The sequence below is a fragment of the Panthera pardus genome, unplaced genomic scaffold (genome assembly GCF_024362965.1).
Source record: "Panthera pardus isolate Hobbes unplaced genomic scaffold, ASM2436296v1 HiC_scaffold_6, whole genome shotgun sequence".
Classification (NCBI taxonomy): Eukaryota; Metazoa; Chordata; class Mammalia; order Carnivora; family Felidae; genus Panthera; species Panthera pardus.
This window is the reverse complement of record NW_026526991.1, coordinates 8,850,709-8,868,875: the sequence shown is the minus strand read 5'-3', so window position 1 is coordinate 8,868,875 and position 18,167 is coordinate 8,850,709. Positions and strand designations below refer to the sequence as shown.

Here is an 18,167-nt window from a genome sequence, read left to right as displayed (position 1 = left end):
ACCCTCCTCCCTGCCTGCAGCCGTGGGCCACCCCTGCCAACAGCTTCTGCAGGGGGGCTGTCAGCAGTGTCCCCACGCACTCAGTAACTAAGTAACCGCCAGAAAGAGCAGGTGGGTCTGGCCATCCTGCACCTGACTCCCCAGGTCTACGGAGCGATGAGAGCCCCCCGCCGGGAAAGGCAGGCTATCAGCCGAGGCTGGTGAGCGGGCCCCCCAGGACTCGGGCCGGGTCCCCGGGTGGACCTCCGCGGACTGGGCTTTTCTCCCACCCTTTCCCCGTTCCGCTGGTCCTCAGGCTCCCTTCCTTCTGGGGAGCCCCCACCTGCAGAGGTGGTCCTGTCCATCCATTTGCGGGGCAGTTGAGGGGGGGGAGCACAGACATGTGCTCCCGGCCCTGGGAGGGAGAGGAAGCCTTGCCCTTTCCCACAGGGCTCCCCGGGGCCAGGATCCAGAGTCCTGGGAACGCTGGCGACCACGGCTGAGGCCCCCCTGGCCGACAGCAGGTGGACGGCAATACGGGCCACGAACGTTCGTCCAAGAGGAGCCCCGAATCCGTTCCCAGAAACGTGCCCAAGAGGCTGCTCTATGCTACCTGTGCAGGTGTTCACAGCGTGGCTCACTTCACACCCGTCACAGACTTTCATGTGCTTTTCATTCCTGTGTGACTCAGGACACAACGGACGGGCTTCCCTCCGCCCCTGTCCTTGCACGCCATCGCACAGGCGCTCTGCCCCCTAATTAAGAGGCTGTATTTTCAGTCGGGCCCACGATGCATGTGATATACTCCACACGCCTCAGGACGGCATATAGAACCACAGACACACGGGGCCTTTGAATAATTCAACCAGATGTCACTTACTAGTCATTACTATCACCACCAAAGGAAGGGACGTGGCCGCCCCTCCTGCCCCCTCTGCTCCTGGTGTCCCCAGACGGCAGGCGGACCACTGAGCGAGGGCTCCGCACGTCCCCGGCGCAGCTCCCCGTGCCATTTTCGGACAGAACGAGGTGGGAGGCTGCTGCCTGCCAGAACCTCAGCCGAGGCCTCGCCGTTCCCAGCGTGGGCACGTGCACGGCCCCCACCCCCACCGCAGCGGTGCCCCCAGGCACCCCAGGGCTCTTTGGGGGCCCCCAGAGCGCAGACGCCCCCACCCAAGGCCGCAGCGAGCCGTGTCACGTCGGAAAAGTCCCCTCTGTTCCCAGTCCTGAGGATGGGATCTTGGCGCTGAGATTCCCACTGAGGCTGGCGTGGGTTTCATTTATCAGATTCTTCGTCACATGAGAAACGATAGTAAATGATGATAAAGGAGCTGGTTATTTTTAACGCCCTCCAATCCCACCCCTCCCGAAGCCACTCACACGTCCCCAGCCCCCGACGCATCTGCTGGAGGGTTGGGGAGGCGCCATGCGGGGAGCAGGTGGAGGTCACTGGCACAGCGGCCGAGGGCGGCCAGGCGCGGGGCTGCGGCCCTCTCTCTGTGAACGAGGCTTGCCTCTGCAGCCGCGACTCTGACGACGGAGCTGGGCACCGTCCCCCGGCCCAGAACCGCCAGGAACAGCTTCCCCGCCGAGCCCGCACCAACCCACGGCGGGCCTCCCGCCAGCTCCTGCCGGCTCACGCCTTGGGGACACGCATGCGTGCCACATAACCGGGAGAGGCTGTCGGGCTGTTTTCGAGCCAACGAGCGTTTCCGACGGAATCCTCGCTCGGGAAGGGTGCCGTGTCAGTCCCCGATCCTCTCCCTGTCCCTTGTTCAGAACAAGCTGGTGGCTGCAAGGAAGCTGGTGACGCTCGGTGCCAGCTGCAAATCTCGTGACCACGACAGCAATTAGCGACTACGGAAGGCCGCCAACTAACGGAAGGCCGTTAAGGGGCCCGACGGGGTCACACGTGCCCCCTCCCAGCCTCGGGCTCACAGAATTACCCTTCCCTCTCAGAACAACGAGCTGACTCGGGACGTGAACGCTGGATCGTATCCACTCTATCACACAGCCTGGCCCGGAGCAGCGGCTGAGGCCTCGCGGGCCACAGCGACGGCACTCGGAGCCCTGGGACCGAGGCCGGCGCACAGCGAGGGCAGCCGGCCCGGTGCCGACCTCCCCACCCCGCCGCGAACGCTCGCTCGGTGGCAGCTGTAAGAGAGGCTGTTGACACGACACACGCCCGTCTCACGCACTCGTCTGCCACCGAAAGGGTTTACAGAGAGAGACCTAAATCCGCAGACCATGTTCCAGAAACAAATCCCAGCTTCGCCCTTCCATGCAGACTTCCCGGCCTGCTCCCGCCCCCTCCGGGTCCCAGAGCCCCCAACACCTCGCCCCACAAGCGGCCTGGCTCGGCCGGGCATCAGCTCTCACGTCTCCCCACTCCTTTTTAGTGTTTCTGTCGCTCTTCCTGTTACATTAGGCATCGACACAAAAGCCGTTAATCTGCGGGCAGTGCTGTAATCTGTCAAGTGAATAAAAGACGGGAGGAAAATATATTAAAGTCCCTTGAAGAGGAAGGTGGGAAACACTGTTATGATTCTAGCCGTTCCCGTAACCCCCTGCTCCGAGGCCCGACGTAACTAAGGACGTAGAGGAAGGGGTTCCCTCTGCCCCTGCCCCAGCACCCCGTCACCTGGGCATCTGCCTCCTGAGTAAGCAGCTGGGTTTTAAATCTGGTTCCCGAGACCCCCAAACAGACATTTACACGCTGCATTCAGAAGCAACACACAGGCCCCTCTTGTGTCCCAGGGGGTCGGGGTGGCCCCAGGAGTGAGCCGAGAAGGTGCCGCCCAGGCCCCGGGGCGTCCCCACTTCCCACACCGGGACCACGTCCGGGGCTCCCTCTTCGGCCCTCGGCCGGCCGAGCCAGGCGGGGACCCACCCAGGGGCCAGGATCGTCCCGACAAAGGCCGGACCAGCCACGGCTGCAGTCGGGGAACCACAATGTGTGCGCATCTCCGGTCACAGCCCGATTCATCTTCCCGAACGCTGGGAGGCCGGCTGGCCAGAGGGGGACCGGTCAGCCACAGGGTGGCCCGCAGCTCCACACAAAAGGTGAAGTGTGGACAAACGGCGCCCTGGGCCCCCCATTCTTCATCCCTGAAAAGCCAGAGTCACGGAAATGGCTACTTAATCAGCCCTTTCGCACTCATCTGCAGACAGCAGGTCACAGCTGCCGGCCGGCCCGTCTCGCCGCCCCCCTCCCGCGGGCCAGCACGCTACTGGAGGGAAGAAAACCGGCTCCCACGGCCTGAGGACCAGGAAGAGCCCCAGGCCTCCCCTGTGACGAAGGGGACAGCCCCTTGCAGCCAGTGCCTCCGTGTCACCGCACGCTGACGGACCTCCGGCGCCTGGACGGCTGGACGGGCAAACACCGGGACTCCCCGTCTGTCTGAGGGACATGCGCCTTCTGACCACACGCCTGCTCCACGGCCCCGCGGCCCGGCCTCCTCGTCCGCCACGGCCTGCCACCGCATGACACACACGTGTGTGTATCTGTCTGCTTGAGTGAATGCCGAGATTTCCTGCGAAGGGCTCTCCACGACCACCCACAAAAACACTTCACTCCGTGAGCCCCGTTCTTCCCTTAAACCCTGCCCTGCCCTGCAACCCGGCATCCTCCAACCCAGGGGACAGAAGCTCTTTCCTCCCGGCCAGAAGAAACTGTCCTTGAGACCCGACGCCTCAGGAGGATGGTGCTGTCCCCTGAAGACACCAGGACCGCTCAGTCCCCGTGGGGCGAGCGGAAGGGACCCGTTCAGCCCCACGCAATCGGAGTGGCCAGCGGCCTGACCCTCTTTCTAAATCATTGCTTTAATATCAGGGAAAGGGCTCTCCGTCCCGGGAGCTTCCCACGTAGACGGGCACTTTCGACCTTGGAGAGAGACGGTAAAACTTTAACGTGCGATCCCTTTCCAAGACGAACCCCCCCAAATGGGAAAGACCAGGGAGAAGGGTAAAGAACTAAAGGCCCAACGAGGCCCAGCTGCCCAGGGTCCCTCTGGCCACTTGAGGGGGGGGGTCCTCTGGCAGCAGACACGGCTGAGAACAGCCCCCTGGGGACGTGCCAGCCCCGTGGGACCACCAACCCAAGGCAGGACCGCCCACTCCAGAGGCAGGCGGCGTGGCCGGGAGCTGGCCTCCAACTTCACCCGCAGGGCAGGGCAGGCCAACGGCAAGCCCCTGGGACAGTCAGCTCCCCCTTCAGGTCCTGGACCCAAATTCCACGGAGGGAAACGGCCACCAGGCGGATGGAGGAGGTCACCCAGCCTGGGGCTGGCCTCCCACACCTACCTGCTTCCCTGGGGAGCCAGCAGCAGCTCATTAATTAGGCAGGGAAGCAGCTGAATGTTGCAAATCCTTCCTTTGTAGGAACCCAAACCCAGGGCCAATGAGGACGGGCTAGCGTTCCCCAGCCACTCCAGCTCCCTCCAGTGCTCAGCGCTCCCTGCTGGCCGGGGGGCGCGGGGCCGGGCAGCCCTGGTAGCAAGGTGCCTGAGGGCAAGGGCGGCTGACAGCCCCAGGCAGTGGGTACAACTGAAGGCCTGGCGTGCCCTGGGTCTCCCGTTCTGGCTCAGCCCCGGCTCTACTAGGACCAAGCTCCAGGAGAGCCCTGCTCGGGGCCAGGAAGTTTCCAGGAGTGCCTCACCTGACCATATGGGAACCCGAGGTCCCAGAGTACCCTCCAGCCTCGAGGGTCCGACCGTCCAGGCATCCGCCTGAACCAAGTCCCAAGAACGGGATCCAGGGACCCCCGCTCCAGCAGGCACCCGGAGGGCAGCCCCCCCCCCAACCCCCGCTCTTTGGCGACCAAGTCCCGGCTCCCCGAGCCCGCGGGTCCCCAATTCGGCTGGGAAAGTGGCGTGGGGAGCGGCATGCTGCGCGCAGGCCTCGCCCTGGCTCCTGCCGGTCCCCCAGCCCCGCGCGCGCGCGCCCCGGCCCCGCCACCGTGGAGCGCGGGTGCCATCTACCGAGGGCCCGCGGAGAGCGGGCGGGCGCCGCTGCCAACGGGGCCGAGTGGGGCAGGGGACCGGCACGGCAGCCTCGGCGAGAGCTGGGGCCCCCAGCGGCGCGAGGTCACAGAGGCCCCGGCGCCCTCCCCGCGCCGTTGGTGAGCCCCGAAGCGCCGGGCGCGGGAAGGTCCGCGCCGCCGCTCCGGGCCCGCAGTGGCGCCGGAGGAACGTGCTGGAAGCCCGGGCAGCCGCGGGGACAGCGCCCGGGGACCGGTCCGCGCCGGGGACAATTACCTTCTTTGAGGAACTGAGCGTGAATCACCAGGACGAGGAAACAGCAGAGCGCGGCCCCTGCGAGTGCCCAGAGCGCCTTCAGGAGCTGCATCGCGGAGTGCCCACTCGGCCGACGCCCCCGAAGTCGCGCAGCGAAGGTCCAGGCGCCGCATCAGCGCCCCACCGGGTGCAGCCGCCGCGGCCGCCCGCTCGCGCCCCCCATCCGCCGCCACCGCCGCGGCCGCCGCGACTGGAGGCGCCACTCCGGGCGGCGATGCGCGTCTTTCGGGCAGGGGGGAGGGGAGGGGCGGGGGGCGCCGGGGAGGGGCGGCGGGGCGGGGAGGTTAGCAGAAAGTCTCCGGCCGCGGCGGCCGCCGCTCCGGCCACTCGGCCACCATCGCGGGCTGCGGGGCGCCGGGGGCCCGGGCGCGGGGGGGGCGGCCGCCGCGGCCCCATGAATCAGCCCCGCCGCCGCCCCCGGAGCCGCGCCGCCCGCAGGGCCCGGACGGCGGGCCGCGGATTGCGCAACGGCCGGCGGCGCGGGGGGGTGCTGCGCGCCCCGGCCCCTCCGCCGCTGCTCGGCGTCGCCTTCTTCGTCCCCTCCTCCTCTTCCTCTTCTTCCTCCTCCTCCTCTCCTCCTCCTCCTCCTCCTCCGCCGCCGCCGCCGCCTCCGCCGCCGCCGCGCCGCGCTCGCTCCGGCCGGGGCTCAGGGGGCCGCGCCGCCGCCGCCGCGGAGAGCCGGGCTCGGGGCCGGGACTGCGCGCAAGGCGCGGGGCTGCCGCACCATCGCCGCCGCCGGGGCCCGGCCGGGCCCGCCGAGATCCAACTTGCGCGGCCCGGGGCTGGCGGGCCGGTCGCCCCCCTTCCGCCCCGGACGGGGCCGGCCTCCGCGCTCCCCGGAGCCCGCGCCTCCGCCGCTGCCGTGGGACGAGGCCCGGGCCGGCGCTTCCGCGGGCCGCTCGCGCTGGCCGGCGCTGCCGGGGCCGGGGCCGGGGCCGGGGCCGGGGCCGGGAACGCGGCCAGCGGAGGGGCCGGTGGCGGCGGCCGCCGCGCCGACAGGTGGGGCCGGCGACGCTGCGCGCCTCGCCGCCCGCGGGAAGCCGCTGCTCCGGCCCGGCGGCGCGCGCCCGCTCGCTCGCTCGTTCGGCCCCTTCTGGGGAGGCGGCCCGCGCGGCGATCGGACTCCGGCCCGCGCCCGCCGCCGTCTGCGCTCCGCCCGGTCCGCGGAGCCGCCGATGCGCACTGGGCCGCGCAGGGGACCCGGGGGACCCCCCGCCGCCCTGCAGCGCCCCCGCCTGGCGCGCCGGCGGGTCAGGCGGGGCCTGTCCAGCCGAAAACCGCGGGTCGGGCTCCACCTAGGTGCGCAGGGGCCTCACTGCAGAGCCTCCGCGGCGGCTGCGGGAGCGGGGCGGGCGGCCTCCGGCGGGCTAGCCCAGCCCCCTCGCACCCCCGCGGCCGGCGGGGGGAGGGGGGGCGCGGGGAGGACCCTGGCCCAGGCCTCACTGCGGCCCAGGCCCGACCTGCTGTGTTCTGAAAAAGGGCCCCTCTGCCCGGAAACACATGCGCGCGCGCCCGCGCGCCCGCGCGCGCGCGCGCACACACACACACACACACACACACACACACACACTCTCTGGGTCTGGTGTGTGAAATCCTCCAGGCCAGCTGCTAGGCGCCCGAGCACGTGGGAGCACAGTACATGCCCAGGGAAGGCTCCAGAGGAAACAGCGGGCACCTTCCTGCCCGCCTCTATCCCGCCCCTAGCAAGGGCGGGTGTTTCTTCCTGGCGGATTTCCTCACCTTCCCAGGGCCCTGGCCCAGGAGCATCTGTGGTCAGATCGCCCCCAAGCACAGCAGCCAGGGTGGTAGGCCTTGAGGCACTTGTGCACCAACTGAATTCAAATGCCCAGCAAAGAGCTCTGCAAGTGGGTTGGGGCAGGGACCTATGCTTGGCCCTGCGCTTCCTGTGTGAGGCCCTGTGTGTGTGTGGGGGGGGGGGGGGTGGTCACAGACCATCCTGGGGCAGAGGGTCCTTGTGACTGTAAGGTAGGCCCGGAGACGTGGTGCAGGGGTCACAAGAAGGCTGTTTCCTTCCTGCCCAGGCATCTCGGTGTAGTCAAGGGAAAGAGGCCAGATCTGGAGAGGGCTCCTAGAGGTCAGACAGCTCTAACCTCTCAGTGTACATTTGGGGAAAGTGAGGTCTGCAGAGGCATAGACACCAGCACCAAATCCAACAATAAAAAACCGGCCAAGACTAGCGCCCGACTCGCTACTGTCTGCCTCTCACGATTCTGCTGTGCCAGCCCCTGATCAGAAGGGGGGGGGGGGGGATGACAGGCAAGCCCACACCTCTGGGTGAGTCACCTCCCTGGGAAGTCAGAGGAGACCAGGACGCCAGTCCAAGCCCTCACCTGGAGAAGTGGCCTGGATCTCACTCCAGCCGGGGACTCAGGAGCTCAGAGAGGGTTAGTGTTCTGCAGCCCCTCCTCAGAGCCCCGTTTCCTGCCCTGCTCCTCTGCCTTCGTCCCCAAGACACTTTCCAGTGATGCCCTCACCTGAAGCGATCGCTCAGGGAACCGCCCTGCCCAGTATGCAGAGCCTGACCTCCACCAAGGTCATTGCCTTCCTTCCTCACGTGGAGCTGAGCCGTCCCCTTCAGAAGCCTTGAGGGTCACCAGGGCACTTGCTTCACCTGCACACCCAAGACCCCAAAGGGACCTCAATCAAGGAACAGAGCCCACCTCTGACAGCCACCTGTTCCCAAGCAGGTGGATAGTATTTGAAATTTGGAAAAATATCCTAAATTCACCCGGGGAACTTTTAAAACTAACCATTTGGAGGATCCATCTGTAAAGAGAATTCAAGAAAATAAAGTTCATAAAATGAAGTGTGTGTGGGCATTATTTTTCAACAGGTGGAACCGAGGGACCTGTGTGTCATGCCACAGGGAACGGAGCCTCCTCCTTCTCTGGGCGCCGAGAACTTCCACCAGTAAATGTGTGCGGCATTGCTTGTGACCTTAGAGAAGGTAACGGGAACACTGGGGGACACCCAAGGCCGGCGCCCACGAGAGCCGGTTAACAGTGTACATCACGGAGGCCCATGGTGCCACCGGGAAGTCTGTTCAAGAGCAGGACACGAGCACAAATGCAGACCTCGGAAGGAGACACCCAGTTCTGATCAGAAAGACGTTTTCAAAAATGATTAAACTGTAATGGTGCTGGACAAGAATGGGGACAATCTGCCAGAAAGGATGGGAGATTGTGGGGCCGGTTGCTGCGGAAAAGAAAAGGGGCTGCAGCCGGAGCCATCAGAAAGACGCCCAGGTCCCCCCGACCCCCCGCCAGCACCTGTGATGCCAAGGGACGGAGCAGCGCATCCAGGGGGCACAGGCATGTGCTCACAAAGTGGACGGTTGGTGGACAGGGTTGTATTTCCAAAGTGCCGGGTTAGTCCGTACCCCCACCCTGCCCACATGACACACAGCTGGTGTCAGACTTTAGTTCAGGCCAGAGCCAGGAGAACGCTGTCCAAAGAGAGGGGCGTCCGGCCTGGGGAGGGTCCCCAGAGTGCTGGAGGCATTGGAGCCTGGATGGAGAAAGTATGCACGTTGTTTAATGTGTCCTTAATTTACAATTGGCATTAACCTTCAATTGGGCATGTAGGCAGTAAACACGATATTTGGGTGTAACTAACGGAAATCACAGGAATCCTCGTACCATTTTACAGCTCTTGGGAATATTGCAAAGTGGTGTTTATGTTCACCCTGATTTCTAACTAGAGCTGTCCCACGGCCAGACATTTTTACATAATGTTTTAATAAAGAAGTAAACATATTACTGCATCAAAAGAGACTCTCCAACATTTGATAAAACTCATTTCGATATAATTGGTTTTCTTAGTAACTTTCTATATTTCTATGCTATTCTGAGAAGGGTCCCATAGGCTTCGCCAGATCGCACAAGCGAGACTAGGAAACACCCCCCCCCCCCACCACCCCGGAATGTCCTGGTCAACCAAGAAGCCTGCTGGGCTACCCAGCCAGACCTGCGCTAATCAGTCACTGTGCACCCCTCAACCTTTATTCCTGTCCAGAGAGGACCTGGCAGGCAGGGCCACGGGGCAGCTATGGAAAGGCGGTGGTGTGAACCGGGAGGAAGGCTCGGGATATTGATATTCTACACTTGACAATGAGGTGGCAAGGATCAGAGATGCTTCAGGGAAAAGTGAAATAATAAAAATCATTCTGAGTAGCATCATTCAGGCTACTGTGAGGAAACAGACAAGAAAGAAGTCTTGGAAATGAACATGCTAACCAACGTGAAGCTCGATGGCATGGACACTCCTGAACACCAGGATGTGGAAGATACTGCCTAGGACGTGTCCCAGAATAGGGAGCAAGTGGAAAAAGCATTGAGAAGGGAGGTGAAAGTTGAAACATGCAAGGTGTATCCTGGGTGCCAAACTTTCATTCACTAGAAATTCTAAAAGAGGGAAAAAAGGCAACCGAGAAGAGGAAACAGTCAAATAAATGAGCAACATCTTCAGATAGCACAGGCCTACCATATTCCGAGTAGATCCAATGGGCAGGCCCAGACCCAAGAAACGCAAGAAACTCTCAAAATTTGGCAGAATAAAAAGAACACGACCAACAAATAATGACTGTTCGTTAACAACACTGCCTTCTAGAAGCTACTGGAGCAGGAAGGGTCTTTAAGTTCTGATGGGAAAAGGTATGGCATCTAGACTTTTATACCCAGCCAAGCTGTCAACAAAGCAAACCATTTAAGGCTGTTTGGAAGTTCCATTTTCCTATCACAGACCCCAAGCAAAAAGCTGGCCTGGGAGGACAGCCCAGCTGCCAAAGGAATCAAGAAATGAGCTGTGCGGATACAGGATGAAGGAAAACATAGCCTCTCGACTCTTCCGAAGTACAACAAATTGTCAAGAATACGCATACAAATACACTAGACCCTCATATTCAGAAGAGCCTCCTTCAACGGGTAAAATCTTTACCACGTTCTTCTTCTTCCAAAGTGCTAGTCACAAATATGAAACCTGCATAAACATTTGTGCAGTAATACTGCCATATTTTCATTTTCAAGTTTTAAAATCAAGATGTAGAGAAAGCTTGGAGAAGTATTTATAGTAGAAAGATAAATAGAAATTTTTACATCTTGTTTTTTTAAAATTATATGAAAACAGTGAGGTGGGGAGTTGAAGCACAGAGTGGGCTTGGCGCCTTCTTCCCCGCCCGGAACGCGGCGAAGCAGGTGCCCCCCAGCGGTGACCAGTCACGACATGTCAGGACACACCTAAACTCAGAAGGTTAGGTCAGGTTAAGTCAGGACAAGTTATAGTGGGAGGGCCAGAACGGGGAAAGAGAACTCTATTAACAATTCTGTTCCTGGGGCAAAGGGCAGGGTGTGGGGCAGAGGGAGGCAGAATCCTGCTTTGCATTTTGAACCTGGATTTGTTACTTGAAAGTTTGTCTTTTCCACATGCGCGTCATTCGATGCTCTATCATTTGAGGAAACCTAGTATCGCAAAGACAGTGTGAACTGTGTTCTATCCACGTAACGTGACTGTCCGCGTCCGTCAAAGAGAATGAGACAATGGCGTATGTATCCGTGGACATGCGTGTGCACGTGTTGCTAACTTGGTGTGAACGCACACGCTTTCTAACAACCAAAGGCTGTGAGAGCAGACGGGGCACGACGCAGGCCTTGGTTAACGGGGAGAGGTCATCTCAGTGGGGGAGAGTCAGGGTGGCCTCCTCGGGAGGGGAAGCCAGGGGCACCTGCAGGAGAGGGGAGCTCGCCGGCAGGCCGGGAAGCAGGCGGCTCGAGTCTAGGACTTGAGGATGTAGAGGATCGATCTTCAGGCCAGTGTGTGCCGACCCGGAAGGCCACGGTCTCCGGGAGGCCTCGGGCACGTGCGGAGCAGAGCTGGGGATCGGGACACTGGGGCGAGTACAGCATAGCCTTCAGGGCCCAGATGCCCCGGGCAGGCCCAGAGCGAGGTAGCTCCCTCTCCTCCCGCGTCCACGATGGGGCGAGTAAGGAGGGTGGTGTTGTGTGTGCTCGGGGACCCCTGGAGGGGAACCACCTGGAGGCCTCGCCCTCAGCCAGGACCAAAGCAAGGGCCCATGGGGACTCTACCAGAAGTGACCACGGCCGCTTCCACGTGGATGTTGGTGGCATCTGTGTGCAACTTTGTGGGACCCAGCCCCCACTCCAACAAGAGTAATTATGCAACAACCCGGCAGGGCCTGAGCCTGGGAAACAGAGCAGAGTCCCCACGGGGTCCCCAGACGTACCCCCAGGACGGGAGAACGTGTCTCCCGGGGCGGAGCCGTCCTGCCCACACAGACACCCTGAAGCCTTGACCGCTCCCCTACTCCCAGCGTCCTCCAGAGGCCCCATCCAAGAACAGACAGGCCACAGCAGAGGCCGCAAAAGAGAAAGCCTCCTGGACCGAACTGTGACGTCAAAATCACGCGGTCCCCGGTATTAATGCGGAGCACGCTCGCAAGGCGAGGGGAGAGAACGGGTTAGCACGGAGGGGACGGGCGGGGAGGAAGGCCGGTCCCCAGGAATGCCGGCCTCAGCCCTTGTTCCCTTGCCGCACTGGCGGGGCCATGACTAGGCTCACAAAGACGACACGCTTGGGACAAGCGGCCACGGGTGAGACCCGTATCTCTGGCCTAGAAAGGAGCCACAGCGAGGAGAGCAGGTGTTGGGACACTGTCGAGAAAGCAGGGAGGCCACCCCGATGTGGTGGAGGAGACGTTACAAGCGGTGAGACCCGGGCAGTGATTTAAGGCCGGTTCCGGCGAGATCTGGAGAAGGCCTGGATGAGGGCGGTGGGGGGAGATGTGCCAGAAGCCCGTTGCTGGGGCCGGCAGCGGGGGTGGGGTTGGGTCTGAAACACCCAGGATGGAGGGGGTGGGCGGCCGGGGCATGGGGCATGGGGCATGGGGCATGGGTCATGGGTCTGGGGTGGAGAGAGAAGGTCTGGGTGCCCAGAAAGGCAACAAATGCCCAGAGTGGGGTAGGCTGCACCCGTGGGCACCTCCAAGGGGCCCCGTGGCCGAGTGCCAGGCTGGTGCCTGGACACCCAGTGGGCTGGGGAAGAGGCGTCCGGCCAGCAGGTGCCCCTGGAGCCCCCGGGTCACAGATGCTCAGCATCTGCAAGCAGCGTGCTTGTGGGGCTTCTGTGCAGCGGCCCCTGCGGGCAGGGGGTACACGTGACGGGTGATGGGGCCCATGCATGACACACGCACCACGCAAGTCAGCGCACACAGCACACGTGATGGGGCACGTGGAACATGCAAACAGTGGCACGTGGGACAGGGACGCACACACCAGGGAGGGGCCGGACTCAAACCGGACTCTGTCTGATTTCAAGGTTCGATTCTTCGTAAAGGGCAAAATCCCTGGCAGGGCTCACTCTGAGCCAGCGTCAGTCCTTTCTACCCTTGGGTGAATGAGTTCCAGATCCTTTCTCTAGAGCGGAAGAAACCAAGCGAGCAGAACCTGTAGGGGGAGGGCACAGAGAGAGAGAGGTAGCAGGGAAAGGGCACCAGCTGAGGGAGGGCGAACGGGGAGACTGAGGCTCCCGGCTGGGGGAGGGGTGAGAGAGTGTGTCCGCGTCTCCTGCCCATCGGTTGGTTGTGCTTCAGGACAGCAGAGCCCGGGCAGGCCCCGAGGGCCCAGCCACACCCGTGAGCACAGACCTCTTGCGGGCCTGGAGTTTTTGTCCTTACCGTCACCTCTCCCCGTGGCCTCGCTGCACCCCCAGAACATAGAGGCGATGATCTCAGCAAAACCCACCTGCTCGTTGGGCCACCAGCTGGGACCGAACCCCCTCCACCCGGCACTCGCAGCCTCCCGTGATGGGCCCTCGCCCCTCGCCCCTGCCCTGGGGCACAACGGGCCCCCCATTGCACACGGACCCCTGCCGACGTCCCAAGGCCAGCATCCAGCCAGACTCCGCCAGGAATCCCGTGCTAAACCCTCATCCTACGTGACCCACTCTGCAGGGCCACGCTGTGCCGTGGCCTCCCCTCCCTGTCCGCCCATGGCCGCCCTGGCCTGGGGCTCCGAGCCAGCAAGGCTGTGTCTCTGTCCTGTGCACCGAGGGCCTCCCCAGCCAAAACGGAGGAGGAGGAGGGAGGAGGTGGGGGAGGACGGGGAGGGGGTGGGCGCTCCACTGGGGAGCAGACGCCTCCCCCCACCCCCCGGCCGATCTCCCAGGACGCTCAGCCAGCTGCCTGCACGGCTCTCCCCTCCCCGCCCTGGCCACCGTCACCTTGCTCCCCATTTGGAAATTCTTCTCTTTGCTCTGCACCCATCGACCCACATTATAGCTGCGCTTACGTCCCAGTTGCCCCAAATGCGGAACGTCTTCCGAAAGCATCTCCCAGTGAGCCTAGAGGGACACCACGGACGTGCCCGGTGCCCCCGTTCCTCTGACAGATGTGCACCTGCTGGGGCTGAGGGGCACTCAGGAGGGGGAGGCACGCGCTCCCGCCCGGGCGCCCACCCGGCGGGCACGTGCTGTGACCGGCGCCAGCGTGGGCTCCTGGGAGCTGAGCACGCGGCCGGGTGGGCGGCTGGACAGGGGTCTCGTGTGGACGGAGGGAGGGCTTGCGGAGGGGAGGACCTGAGAACGCCGAGGCCTCCATCTGAGGGACAAGATGCCGGATTCTGCTCAAAGCGGGCCCTGCAAGCAAGGTCGAGCTGAGCAGTGCTGGAAACCGGGAAAGATCCGGGGCTCCAGCCTCGCGAATACTTCTTTGAATGTTGCCGGACGGAGAATCCCGTGCCTCGGAAGCTGGAACGGGAAGTTTCCCCAGGCCCCCGCTCTCCTTACCACCCCGAGTGCGGGATCCGGGGACATCGGGGTCCCCACTATACTGTGCACGGGGAGAGCCACTGCCGGTCCCCCACGGCCAGCATCCCGGGAGAGCCACCCAGCCGTGCGGTCTCCGGGCCCAGGCCCCCGCCCGGCGCTTGGCGGTGTGAGTGGGTTCTCACGTGTCCCCCGGGGCCCACCCTGCGCCTGAACCTGGCGCCATCGCGGGAGCTCCGGGTGGGCTCCCGGGAAGCTCCGGCCGGCAGGATCCGGTTCCTGCCCCAGGCCCACCCCGCCGCCCCAGGGCCACCCCCACTGTCCATCCCGTCACGGCCACTGGGGGTGACAGAGTGGCCAAGGGAAGAGAGCGTCTGTCTCCTGAGTTTCTGTTCTCCGCCTCCAGGTCCCTACAAGCTCTCGGAGCCTCGGTTTCCCCAGCTGGTCTCCTCCACAGGGCTGCCCAGTGGAGTCACTGAGGCTGGGGGCTGTGAGGGGGCATGTGTCCCCAGGCTCCTGTTCTGACCCAGATGGTGATGACGGCTATTACGGGCGTCAACCAGCCCCAGAACATTCCCTCCCGGACTAGTGACCTCCCCTCCCCACAAGGCCACAAGCTGCTCCTACAAAGCTTGGTGACCTGTGCCCACCCCTCTCGCCGCGGCCCAGGCTGGAACCTTCCCAGGTCCCCGGGGGATGGAGGAACTGACCACACAAACAACGGACAGTGGCCAGACCTCACGTGACAGTGGACTCTGACCCCCCAGCTCTGCGCAGCCACCGGGAAGCCCGGCCTCCACCCCCGCAGCCAGCAGGCTGATCAGCTGGCCCAATTTTGCCCCCGCTCAGGACCCACAAGAGAGTCAAACTTGTCCCACCGGCTGCAGGACGCAGCGGAGCCACGGGGCCACCCCGCCCCCGCCGGCCACCCGGCCTCTGCTTGGCCTCCTGCAGTCGGGGACTTGGCGGCCACCACCCTCCCCCTCACGGCTGTCCCCTCGGGGGCCCCAACGCACCACATGCACACGCGTCCTGGTCTCGGGGGCTGCTCTGGGGCTGCCAGACTAAGGCACTTGCTGGGAGGTGCCCCTTTCATAGAGACAACGGCAGGGGCCTACCCGGTACTGAGCCCACACCGTGGTCCGAGGCAGGAAGGACAGAGTTCCAAGTGGTCCTGGCAGGGGATGGGCCGGCCTGGGGCGCTGGGAGCAGGAAGGCAGTTGGGAGGCCACAGGCATCTCTCCCGCGGGGCCCTCGGCCCTGTGCCGCTCGGCCCCCTCCGCTGACCATTCTCCCCTGTCAGTCCGAGACTCAGGCCTTTGAGGTCCTGACAGGCCTCGGGAGCCGGCCGGAGTCCAGGCCCTCCCTCCCCAGATGAGACACCGACCTTGGTCAGGGGGAGACGTGGCTGGTCCCTCTGAGTCACAGACCACCCCCCACCCGCCCACCCAGGAGCCTCCGGGTACCCACTGATCCACTTTCTAGAAGGGGCCGGGGGAGCAAGGCTCCAGAGCAGTCTTGATGGCAGGGGGGTGACCGCTGACATTCCACTCTCCTGTGGGCCAGGAGCTGGCCGGGTCCACGCCGTGGCCCTAAGCCCTGAGAGAAAGAGACAGAGGCACAGAGCCCCCGAACCTGTGTCAGGGCAGGAGCCCCAGGGGTCATTCGCCGGAGGCTGCCCAGCAGCTCCCACCAGGCCCTGTGGCGGCGGGTCAGAAATGACTTTGGTCACCTGCCGCCTTTTCCAGAGCGTTGGGGGCCCTGGACCTGACCCTGAGCAGGGGCTCTGGGAACCAGGAACACTCACCTCTAAATGAGGCTGAAGCCCGAGTCAGAATGTCAGAAACAGCTATCGCATTGTAGGAAATGCGTGGGGTCACTGTTTGTGAGGCGGTTTATTACCGCCTGCTGGTGTCTGGAACTTTCTAACGGGGATGCTGGGTCGTAGCGGCAATCATCACCTCGATAGCAGCACGCGTCAATCACGTCGCCACCGGAGAACCAGCGGGTTATTGCGGGCATGAATAGCAAAGTGGACGCTAAATGTTTTCTAGGCCGTCAAGCGCCCGGCCTGGGAGGGCTTTGCAGGAGACGCGAGCCACCCCGAGTCTGCACGCAAGGTCGCCCAGGTGGCCTTCCAGATGAAACCGGCCAGAAGAGGCATTCTCTGTCATTGCCAACACGCGTGGGCCACGCCACGGCCCAGGGCAGCGATCCGTCACGCCGGAGGGGCAGAAGACAGGGACAGCAAGGCTTTGCAGAGGCCACGGCCAGGCGGGGCCGGATGGCGGGGGCGGGTCATTCCCAGGCGGGGTGTCTGCCTCAGCATGGCAGCCTCAGGGCCTGAATCAGAGGCCCCACGCCCGTGGAACCCCCCGCCACCCCAGCAGCCCTCGTCCGCACAGAAGATTCGAGGCTGCAGGAACGTGAGGGCCCGCTGTCCTCCTCCACAGGCCACGAGAACAGACGCAGCGCAGGAGGCTTCAACAACACCGTTTCCCCAGTTCTGGAGGCTGGACGTGCGGGATCCGGGTGTCGGCAGATCTGGTTCCGGCGGGAGGGAGGCCTCTTCCACGGCGGACAGACATCACCATGCTCCTGTGTCTTATAATCGCACCACGGGGCCCCAAGTCACGACCAAAGCACATCCTAGAGGCCACTTGCACACGCTCAGGGGGTTAGAGTGTCAACACACGCGTGAGCAGGCACAGGCCACAGGCCACGGCGCCCATCACTGCAGACGTCCCAGCGCGCACCTGCTCCCACGCGGTCTCTGGGAGCCTGCGGGCTGGGGGAGGAAGACTGGGGGGGGGGGCATGCCACCCCCGACTCCGTGGCCCACGTGGCACTCAGGTGTCCTTGTGGACCCGAGACGGCCAACCCTTCCGCTGCCCTGTGCCTCCCTCCTCACTGCCCACGTGGCCGTGGCCACCTCACTGTCCCACAGCCCCTGGACCACGTCTCCCAGCGGCTCTGCGTGGAAATGCCTGGGACACGTCTCCCGGCTGGCCAGATGAATAAACGAACACGAGAGCAAGGAGGGACGTCCCCCCACACCGCCGCCGCTCCTAAAGGCCGCCCTCACACTGCCGGTGGCGGGACAGCATGGCAAGGACCCAAATGGACCTCGACGCCATTTAATAACTTCATTATTGGCTTTGAGGATATGACCCTGTAAGTGATCTGCAGGTGGAAAATGCAGACGATTATGGGCTCAGAGACACAGAGAGGTGTGACGGCCATTAAAACACATTATGTCAGCTCCAGAGAGGGACACATTCAAACCCAGATTTAATTTGTCCGTGTGTAAAACGCGAGACTGTAAGAAACACCTGGGGCAAGTAAAACGAGTGTGTGCCGAGGAAAAGCAGGCGACGATTTGCGGGCTCCCAGCAAATTGAACATAAGCTCTCATTATAATGCAGCCACAGCGAGCGAGCACGCAGTAATGGCTACATGGGGACGGTGGGGCCCTGGCCCGGAATGAGAATGAACCACACAGCCCGGCTCTCTAGCCGCCCGGGACCTCCCGACACCCTCCCGGCCCCGGATCCCCCAACGTGCAGATCCCAGAGGACCCGGGGGGTGGGGCAGACATGCACACCGCCCTCCCTTGTCCCTCGCCCCTCCGCCAACGAGCATCTGACTCGGCGGCCGCCACATCTCCCAGACCTACTTCCGCGAGGGCGGGCGGCGCCCCCAGGGGACCGAGCCCTGGGACTCGGGTGCGGGGAGAAGGTGAGAGGCGGGCCGGCAGGAGCCCCACACGGGCTTTGACGCAATGGGGCGGTGGCTCCCTCTGAGCCCCGCGGGACCCCCTCACTCTGCCCGTCTGCCGGTCCCTGTGGCCCTCCTCATCTCCCGGGGGAGCCCCTCGATCCCCAGGACTTGCTCCTGGAAGGCGTTGGTCATGCCTGGACCGACCCGGAGCGTCCACCGGAAGGGGAGGCAGCTCGGCAAGGTCGCGGTAAGGACTCAACACGCGGACGTGTGTCCAGGCCTTCCCCACGATAAGGCAGGCACGCAGGACACACAGGGGGCAGGAGCGGCCCGGCGGAAAAGGTGTCACTGGGGAGACGGTCACAAGGAGGCTCCAGC

At 63.6% G+C, this 18,167-nt stretch overlaps 1 protein-coding gene across 2 annotated transcripts in view; it reads right to left on the bottom strand.

Moving 5' to 3' along the window:
• TAFA5 (TAFA chemokine like family member 5) overlaps positions 1 to 18,167 on the bottom strand; it is a 190,479-nt gene that overhangs the window by 113,223 nt on the left and 59,089 nt on the right. Inside the window, exon 1 of one of the 2 annotated variants that reach the window (XM_053895834.1) lies at positions 5,235 to 6,495. The exons of the other annotated variant lie outside the window; for it this stretch is intronic. Within the exon in view, the coding sequence (XP_053751809.1) occupies positions 5,235 to 5,325 (91 nt within the window). The 5' untranslated portion in view covers positions 5,326 to 6,495. Of the gene's footprint in view, positions 1 to 5,234; positions 6,496 to 18,167 lie in introns of those variants that run through there. 2 annotated transcript variants of the gene reach the window in all.